Source organism: Dipodomys spectabilis, unplaced genomic scaffold (genome assembly GCF_019054845.1).
Source record: "Dipodomys spectabilis isolate Male_0828 unplaced genomic scaffold, ASM1905484v1 ptg000158l, whole genome shotgun sequence".
Taxonomy (NCBI): Eukaryota; Metazoa; Chordata; class Mammalia; order Rodentia; family Heteromyidae; genus Dipodomys; species Dipodomys spectabilis.
In genome coordinates, this window is record NW_024870835.1 from 7627943 (window position 1) to 7637977 (window position 10035).

Genomic DNA, 10035 nt, shown 5'->3' on the forward strand with positions numbered 1-10035 from the left:
TGCATGAGGCCCCGGGTTCGATTCCCCAGCACCATATAAGCAGAAAAAGAAGGAAGTGGCGCTGCAGCTCAAGTGGTAGAGCACTTGCCTTGAGCTGAAGAACTGAGGGACAGTGCCCAGAACCAGAGTTCAGGCCCCACAACTGACCAAAAAAATCTAGCTAAAGAATACTCTGATTCCGGACTGGGAAGGTGGCTCAGTGGTAGAGTGCTTGCCTTGCATGCATTAGGCCCCGGGTTCGATTCCTCAGCACCACATAAGCAGAAAAAAAAAAGCCGGAAGTGGCGCTGTGACTCAAGTGGTAGAGTGCTAGCCTTGAGCTGAAGAACTGAGGGATAGACAGTGCCAGGCCCAGTTCAGGCCCCACGACCAGACCACCCCCAAATATAAAAGAATACTCTGATTCCTTTTCTGTAATACATGATAACATTCTATGTTATGTTACATTCTGTGCTATGTTACATGTTACATTATGTTTCTATATACCATTTGTACATATTCATATACATATGTACATATGTGTATATACATATACATACGTGTGTGTGTGTGTGAGAGAGAGAGAGAGAGTATTCCAGAGAGAGAGAGAGAGAGAGAGTATTCCAGGGAGAATAGTAAAAAAGATGGTAAAAATCAAGGAACCATAAAATGAAGGTTATAATTTCACTAATACATGCAGATTAGAGCTGATCTGTGAACTACATGTTATCTAATGTGTGCAGAAAATAAGTGAGCATTCAGAAATTTTCACTACGAGTTAATAGTTTTAGATTGGATTTCATAGCAAATTTGGAAATATAGCTAGGCACTGCTGTCTTACACCTGTAATCCTGGTTACTCAGGAGACTGAGAACTGCAGATCGTGGTTCAAAATCAGCCTGGGAGGGGGAGGGGATGACTGATAGGTGGCCCAGTGGTACAGTGCTTGCCTTCCATGCATGGGTTCAATTCTTCAGCACCATGAACAGAAAAAGCTGTGGCTCAAATGGTAGAGCGCTTGCCTTAAGCTGAAGAGCTAAGGGACAGTGCCCAGGCCCAAAGTTCAAGCCCCACGACCCCCCCCCCCCAAAAAAAAAAACCTGCCCAGTCAGTGAGACCCATCTCCAATTAATTACCAGAAAACCAGATGTGACACTGTTGCTTAAAGTGGTAAAATGATAGCTTTGAGCAAAAAGAGCTCAGGGACAGTGCCCAGGCTCCAAGCTCAAGCCTCATGATTGACAAAAAAAAAAAAAAAGAATTGTTAATGTGTTTGTCTTTTTAAACTCCATTTTTCGGTTCGATTTTCATAGTATTTTATGAAAGTATGGATCTGCCAAAGATTAAAAATTAAAAATAACCAGGCACTGGCTCACACCTATAAGTCTAGCTACTCAGGAAGCTGGAATCTGAGATGTTGACCCCAGACAGACAAATCTTCAAAACTTATCTCCAATTAACCAGCAAAAAGCCAGAACTGGAGGCATGGCTCAAGTGGCAGAGTGTCTGCCTTGAGTAAGAAAGCCTAGTGAGGGCACAAGGCCGAGTTCAAGTCTTAATATTGGCACAAAAATAAATAAATATTAAAAGCTAGTCCTTTACCACAGATACTTGGAGAAACAATATTATTTAACTTGAACTCCAAATCTAGATTAACTTTACCTTTGCAAATACACATAAACCAGCTGGATACTATAAATCCAACTTTTCAAAATACAGTCTTTTAAAAGTGTGTAGGAGCCAGGTGCCGGTGGCTCATGCCTATAATCCTAGCTACTCGGGGGCTGAGATCTGAGGATCACGGTTCAAAGCCAGCCCGGGCAGTTAAGTTCGTGAGACTCTTAACTCCAATAAAAACCACTAGAAAACTGGAAGTGGCCCTGTGGCTCAAGCGGTAGAGCGTTCGCCTTGAGCTGAAGAATGCAGGGACAGAGCCCAAACCTAGAGTTCAAGCCCCACCACTGACCAAAAAAAAAAAGTGTAAGCTGGGGGGGTTCGGAAGGTGGTTCAGTGGTAGAATGCTTGCTTGTCTTGCATGCATGAGGCCCTGGGTTTGATTCCTCAGCACCACATAAGCAGAAAAAGCCGGAAGTGGCGCTGTGGCTCAAGTGGTAGAGCGCTAGCCTTGAGCTGAAGAGCTGAGGGAGAGTGCCCAGACCTAGACTTCAGGCCCCAGGACTGTGGGGGGAAGGGGGGATGTGTAAGCTGGGCACTGGGGGCCCATGCCTGTAATCCTAGCTTCAGGTGACTGAGATCTGAGGATCACAGTTCAAAGCCAGACAGGGCATGAGACTCTTATCTCCAATTAACCTCAGAAAAGCAGAAGTGGCAGTGAGTCTCAAAGTGATAAAGAGCTAGCCTTGAGCTGAAGAGCTCAGGGACCGAGTCCAAGCCCAGAGTTCAAGCCACCACCGACCAAAAAAAAAGTATAAATAAGCCAGTGGCTGGTGGTTCATGCCTGTAATCCTAGCTACTCACTCAGGCTGAGATCTGAGGATTCCAATTCAAAGCCAGTCTAGTTAGGAATGTCTGTGACACTCTTATCTCCAATTTATCACACAGACACACATACACACACACACATACACACACAAAACTTTTAAGTGGAGCTGTGGCTCCAACGGTAGAATGCCAGTCTTGAGCAAAAGAGCTCAAGGATAGCACCCAAGCCCTGAGTTCAAGCCTCAGGATTGGTGCGTGAGTGCACGTGTGTGTACGTGGGCACGCATGCACGCACACACACCTACAAAGTTTAAATAAATAGCACTGCGTCTGGCAATGTGGTTCAGGTTCAGTGTTAGATGATCAACAAAAGCCAGGCAGACCCTGGTTTCAATCCTCAGCACCAAAAATAAATTAAGTAAAGAACATAGAACAAAAACAAAGTCATCCATACCCCAAAGTCACCAGGTCAGTATCTTCTGGAATGACTTCAGGATCCTCACCTTCTTCAAGGCATTTCAGTTTATCAACGCTAAAACAAACGAGGAAAAGTAAAACTTTGTCAGTCATGCATCGAGTCAACAGCAAGTCACAGCTTGTCCTAAATACACCACTGAAATAATTAAGAAGTCAGATGAAACCAGGAGGCAGCTTAAGAAAAGGGTAGGATTTGAGGCAATAGTTTCTGTTCAGATATTTTATGATGGATATATGGGCGACAGAAGGTGGCAAGTACCGTTAAATGGAGAAAGATTGTTATGTTTTCCTTTCACCCCACACTAGGCAATTTGGGGGGAAATTTTCAGTAACAGCACAGCCAAGAGAACGTGTCTGGACCCCAGTTTTAAATACTTCTCTGACTAAGCCCCATTCTGCCTCATCATGACTGAGGTGCTTCCGTTGTCAAAGTGTCAACGGCAGATTCACGTCACTGAAACCCTGCTTTGATCAAAAATGAGCGAAAATGGAGGAAATAAAACCCGAGTCTTTCGTGTAGCTGTCTCATTCCTTTTACTCGGAGCAATTGTACATTCACACCCCAGGGCCTCTCCCGGGGTTTGAGCAAGGGATGGGGGAGGTCGGGGCAGGTCCTCCGCAGACCCCGCGTGCACGCCCCGGGCCCCTCGCCAGCTCGGGTCGCCGGCCAGCAGGGGCCTGAACAGGCACCGCGCCCGGGCCCCGGCCGCTGCGCCCCGGGCCCGGGCCGGGTACTCACCCGCACACCGCCCTCAGCTCGGCCGCCGCATCCAGGCTGCAACCCAGATCCCGGGCCACCGCGACATCTTCCAGGTCGGAGTCCGCAACCCCGGGGGTCGGCGGCTCCCTCAGCGACAAGTCCCCGCCTCCGCGCAGCCGGCCGCGCCACAGCTCCCCAAAGGCTCCCACGTGGAAAGCGCGAGTGTTCAGCTCCGGGAACTCGTACTCTGGAAAGTTGCAACCGCCAGCACTAGACACAGGATCCTGCTTACCGCCCATCCCGCTACACGCAGGACCGGCCCCAGCATCTTCAGCCATGTCAGCCACACTCCTTTTCCGCAAAAGCCCCGTGAGCAGGATCTCGCAGGGCGTGACGGGATTTGTAGTAGCGCGCGACACCTGGCCAGCGAGCAGTGGCGCGACGCAGGCGAGGCCTGGGGAACTACATTTCCCGGCAGGCCCCGCGCGCCACTTGGGCGCGGCTCAGCGGCTGCCAGGGTAGGACTGGGCGCATTGTTCTCGGCTGGCTGTAGGGGGGGTTGGGGGGGGGAAGGGGCGGGGGAGGAGGAAGCGGTGGTGGCTCTGGCCCGCAGTCACCCGTCTGGGGCTCTTTGACCCGCCAGCGATAACACTGCAGAGTGGCCTCGTTGCTTCCATCCGCCCAGGCCAGTGAGTGTGGAACTTTTCCTTGACTCCTGGATTCACGGTCTGCACTGCTGTCCTGCTGTCGTAGGGCTTCCGAGACCACGGGGAGCGGGGACGGAGACGCAGGAACAGGGACCCGCCCTCGGGAGCCGCCGAGGCCCCGGTGTGCGCTCGTGCGGACGTACGCGTCGCTGTACACACGCACACTCGTGTTGACGGAGCTCCCACTGAGCATCGCACTCGCTTCGTTAGTAACCACATCTTCATTATAATTTTAGTTCATTACGAATCATAACCTTTCCAGGAAATAGATTGTCAGCCGCGTTTTGCTGTTGAGGGAGGAGTTACCTGCTAGGAAATAGAAGCAGCATTGGAGCGGTCCCCATTTTCTCAGAGGTCCCGAAGACCATAGAAGGACGTGAAGAACGAGCCCGGGATATTTACTGTGTGATGAGATCTCATGCTGCATCCTTCAGTCATTTTTAGTATACACACAGAGTTGGATAGTCATCATCATCATCAATTTGAGAACGTGGGAACATTTTTCCAAAAAGAAACCCTGCAATTTGGGGGGGGGGGGGGCGGGGGGGGGGGGAGCTGGGGTTTGAATTGGTCTGGGTACTGTCCCTGAACTTTTGTGCTTAAGGTTAGTGCTCTACCACTTGAGCCACTTCCAGACTTTTTGGTGATTAATTGGAGGTAAGAATCTCACGGACTTTCCTAGTCTGGCTTTGAACAGCGATCTTTAGATCTCAGCGTCCTGAGTAGCAACGATTACAGTGTCCAGCTGGGAAGCCTGCAATATTTAACCATCATCCCCAGTCCTCCCAACAACTCCAGTCCAAGCCAACACCTAAATCTACTTTATTTTTCTAGGGGTTTCCTTATTCTGGACACACTATAAATAGAATCATCTCCGGTTAATATTTCACGTTTTAGTATCAATACTTTACTTTCTTCTTTAGCTGAATAATATGGCATTGTATGCTAATACAAATTTTGTTGCTGAAAGGTGTTTCTATATTCTGGCTATTAGGAATGAAGGATGGATGAAGGTCAATGTACAAGATTTTGAGAAGAGGGGCTGAGAATGTGGCTTAGTAGTAGAGTGCTTGCCTAGCACGCATGAAGCCCTGGGTTCGATTTCTCAGTACTACATAAACAGAAAAAGCCAAAAGTAGGCTGGGAAGGTGGCTCAGTGGTAGAGTACTTGCTTGCTTTCCATGCATGAGGCCCTGGGTTTGATTCCTCAGCACCACATGAACAGAAAAAGCCAGAAGTGGCCCTGTGGCTCAAGTGGTAGAGCACTAATCTTGAGCTGAAGAGCTGAGGGACTGCACCCAGACCCAAATTTCAAGATCCACAACCAACAAAAAAGAAAAAGAAAAGGCCAACAGTGGTGCTCTGTGGCTCAAGTGATAGAGTGCTAGCCTTGAGCAAAAAGAGGGCCAGGGACAGTGCTAGGCCCTGAATTCAAGCCCCAGGACTCTCTCTCTCTCTCTCTCTCTCACACACACACACACACACACACACACACTCACACACACACAAAAGATTATGAAGAGACGCATTTTCATCTTTCTTTTCTTTTTTTGTCTGTCTTGGAGCTTGAACTCTGGGCCTGAGTGCTATCCCACAGCTCTTCAGCTCAAGGCTAGCACTTTATCACTTGAGCCATAGAGCCACTTCCAGCTTTCTGGTGGTTTATTGGAGATAAGAGTCTCACAGCCTTTCCTGACCGGGCTGGCTTTGAACCATGATCCACAGATCTCAGCCTCCTGAGTAGCTAGGATTACAGGTGTGAGCCACCAGTGCCTGGCTTCATCTTTCTTTAATATGTACCTAAGTGTATGTTTAGGGTAAATCTGATATTGGACCATTTGAGGAACTATCAGACTTTCCAAAGTGCTGCACCATTTTAAACTTCTGTCGCAGTATATGAGGGTTCTCATTTCTTTACATCTTCACCAATACTTTGGAATTTTTTATTACGGCCATCTTAATGGGTATGAAATAGTATCTCATTGAGTTTTAATTTTCACTTCCTTGATGAATAATGATGCTGAACATGTTTCATGTACCTACTGAGCATTTGCATACTTCTTTGGAGAAATATCTATTTAAGTTGTTTGTTCATTTTATAAAAGTCTTAGTTTTCATTAGTCTGTGATAGAAAACATCTGCTGTTTTTGTCTGTCTAGAACTCCTTTTTTCTTTTCTTTTTTTTTTTTTAATTGGACTTTCCATTCTCCTTTTGGGTCTCCTGAGGCTGCCAATCATATAACTCTTCCCTCTATGGCAAAAGTGATTGATCCAAGAACAAACAAGTGACTCACTGAAACCAGTCACAATCTTTCCCTGGGATTTTAGGTACAAATTGAAGAAGCCCTCTCTCAACTCTGAGGACCTGAGAATGTGTTCTGCTGTAGAAGAGTTAGGAAAAAAAAATAGACAAAATTTGGATAAGCAAACTCAGAAAATGGAGCCAGGTGCTAGTAGCTCAGGCCTGTAATCCTAGGTGTTAGCATTATCCCGCCTCAGTCCTCAGCTCCTCACAGACCTGGCCACTCCCTCTCTCTGCCCAGAGTTACCTTACCTGGCCACTACCCCGGAGCTACCTACCTGGATGGGGGCAGACACCATATTGCTCTCTCTCCAAGAGGACATATGGCCCTTCTAATAAACCTTAAAATAATCTTTCTCCTGTGCCTGCCTACTTCCACATGGTTCCCTGGGATGGTTGTGATGGATCCTAACACTTGGTACTCAGGAGGCTGAGATCTGAGGATCACTATTCAAAGCTAGTCCAGGCAGGAAAGTCCCCTTAAGACTCTTTATCTTCAATTAACCACCAGAAAACCCTAAGTGAAGCTGTGACTCAAAGTGATAGAGCACTAGCCTTGGCAAAAATGCTCAAGGTAGTGCCCAGGTCCTGAGTTCAAGCCTCATCACCCACGAAATAAATAAAATTGAGAAACAGAAAAAGAAGCAAGTGGACTATTGGAACTGATGCCATCACTTTTCCTAAACTTGCTCTCAAACAGGAGAGACAATTCTTTTTTTTTTTTTTTTTTTTTGCCAGTCATGGTACCTGAACTCTGGGCCTGGGCGCTGTCCTTCAGCTTTTCAGCTCAAGGCTAGCACTCTACCACTTGAGCCACAGCACCACTCCTGGCTTTTTCTGTTTATGTGGTGCTGAGGAATCGAACCCAGAGCTTTATGCATGCTAGGCAAGCACTCTACCACTGAGCCACCTTCCCAGTCCAAGAGAGAGACAAAATTTTGCACCTGCCCTCTTAGGGGTTTTCAGCTGCACTTGAATTACATTTATATTAGAAATATCAACAGAAGAGAGTGTGGCCAGGCGGCTCGGACAGAGCAGGGCTTTCTTTACCAGTGGATTTGTGTAGAATACACTGCCAGTCTCTTGTCTTCTATTCACCATGGCTTCTTCTGATATTCAGGTGAAGGAACTGGAGAAGCGAGCCTCAAGCCAGCTGATTCTCAGCCCTCAGTCAAAAGAATCTGCCCCTGATTTCCCCCTTTCCCCTCCAAAGAAGAAGGATCTTTCCCTGGAGGAAATTCAGAAGAAATTGGAAGCTGCAGAAGAAAGACATAAGTCCCACGAAGCTGAGGTCTTAAAGCAGCTTGCTGAGAAACGAGAGCATGAGAAAGAAGTGCTTCAGAAAGCAATAGAAGAGAACAACAATTTCAGCAAAATGGCGGAGGAGAAACCGACCCATAAGATGGAAGCTAACAAAGAAAACCGAGAGGCACAGATGGCTGCCAAATTGGAGCGTTTTCGAGAGAAGGATAAGCACGTGGAAGAGGTGCGGAAGAACGGAGTCCAGAGATCCTGCTGATGAGACTGAAGCTGACTAATTTTCTTCTGAGAACTGACTTTCTCCCCTTCCCCTTCTTAAATATCCAAAGACTGTACTGGCCAGTGTCATTTTATTTTTTTCCCTCCTGACAAATATTCTAGAAGCTGATGTAGGACTGTATAGGTAGATCAGACTGTAAGATGACATTTTAGGGGCTAAAAGGGAGAAACTAAAAGTGTTTTACTCTTTTTCTAAAGTGTTGGTCTTTTTAATGCAGCTATTTTTCTTGTTGCATCTTTTCTACTTCAGTACCCTTGGTGTACTGGGTTAATGGCTAGTACTGTATTGGCTCCGTGAAAACATTTGTGAAAAGAGTATGTAGTGGCTTCTTTTAAAGTGTTAGATGCTGAATATCTGTTCACTTTTCAATTCCAGTCCTGTAACCAATTTTACCAGATGCTACTGTACTTGAGTGGTTAATAAACTGCAGAGTGCTGAAAAAAAAGAAAAGAAAAGAAATATCAACAGAAGAAAAACACAGGGCTGGAAAGGTGGCTCAGTGGTAGAGTGCTTGCCTTGTATGCATGAGGTCCTGGGTTCGATTCCTCTGTACCACATAAGCAGAAAAAGCCAGAAGTGGCGCTGTGGCTTAAGTGGTAGAGCACTAGCCTTGAACTGAAGAGCTGAGGGACAGTGCCCAGGTCCAGAGTTCAGGCCCCACAACCAAAAAAAGAGAAAGAAAGAAAAGAAGGAAAGAAAGGAAGGAAGGAAGAAAGGAAGACATTTATTTAATACAAGTTTTACATGGCAAAGGAATCTTCAGAAGGAAATGAAAATTCATTGACACAAACTTGAACTCTTATGCAGTGTGTTAGACAAAGGGTAGCAAATTGTAAAAATGTGACAAAGCAGGGGGCTGGGATGGTGGCTCAGTGGTAGAGTGCTTGCCTCGCGTGAACGAGGCCTCAGATTCCTCAGCACCAGATAAGCAGAAAAAGCCGGAAGTGGCACTGTGGTTCAAGTGGTAGAGCGCTATCCTTGAGCTGAAGACCTTAGGGATAGCACCCAGGCCCAAAGTTCAAGCCTCACGACCCACCAAAAAAAAAAAAAAAAGTGACAAAACAGAGACTGCTTTGGGCAGTTAACTGCTAGGGCAGCTAACTGAGCAGAGAACACTTAGAAAGATAAGGGAGATGAGGTTTAGTTTAACAGGATTGGTTCGTACAGTTTTTCTTAGCCTAAACTTCCTATCCATGGGGATAAGAATGGTAACTTTCTTTTTGGTATAGGCAGTATATCATGGGATTTTTCATGTCCTGTTCCCCTATCCCCTCCCCATACACACTGGAGTTTGAATTCAGGGTCTCGTGTACTCAGCTGTCTCTTACCCAGGTTTTTGTGTACAATTTTGGAAATGGAGTCTTGAGGACTTTTCTGCTTTAGGTGGTTTTGAATCATAAACCTCTATATCTCAGCCTCCTGTGTAGCTAGAATTACAGAAGAGTCATCCTGCTTTTAAGAAACAGAAAGAAGTGATGTTGCACCTGCTATTTTTCTATTGCCTTTAACTTAAAATGTGCGAGAGCAGAGCATGTGTGGGGGATGGCATATTCTTCACTGCTTCACTGATTTGTTTTTCACCTTAAACTACTTGGAGTTAGCCTCAAGACATAGTCCTTGCAGAGCTAATAAGGTTTGGTTCTAATCTCAACAGGGGGCACTCTCACTCCAGAGAATGGACTCTTGCATAAGTGAAAGATTCAGCCTAGCATAGGTCTGGAGGTTTTGGTAATATTTGCTCTAGGAGTATATAGGCCAGGGAGGCTAGTGAGCAGCACTGGGTAAGAGTAAAATCAAAGGAGCACCAAAAGAAATTGTGGGTTGGTCTGGGAAGGGGGCTCAGTGGTAGAGCGCTTGCCTTATGAGGCCCTGGGTTCGATTCCACATA

At 46.5% G+C, this 10035-nt stretch overlaps 2 protein-coding genes across 3 annotated transcripts in view; one reads left to right on the plus strand and one right to left on the minus strand.

Annotated features, from left to right (window-relative positions):
• Snapc3 (small nuclear RNA activating complex polypeptide 3) overlaps positions 1-3977 on the minus strand; it is a 44634-nt gene extending 40657 nt beyond the window's left edge. Inside the window, exons 1-2 of one of the 2 annotated variants that reach the window (XM_042692941.1) lie at positions 3638-3977; positions 2876-2953 (exon numbers count right to left, since the gene is read on the minus strand). In XM_042692941.1, coding sequence (XP_042548875.1) covers positions 2876-2953; positions 3638-3936 — 377 coding nt within the window. In that variant the 5' untranslated portion in view covers positions 3937-3977. The remainder of the gene's footprint in view (positions 1-2875; positions 2954-3637) is intronic. The other variant, XM_042692940.1, reaches the window with a different exon arrangement.
• Positions 3978-7620: 3643 nt separating this feature from the next.
• On the plus strand, positions 7621-8471 carry LOC122118971 (stathmin-like). Its single transcript, XM_042692942.1, has one exon. The coding sequence runs from the start codon at positions 7707-7709 to the stop codon at positions 8124-8126; it is 420 nt and encodes a 139-aa protein (XP_042548876.1). The 5' UTR covers positions 7621-7706; the 3' UTR covers positions 8127-8471.
• The last annotated feature ends 1564 nt before the right edge of the window (positions 8472-10035 follow it).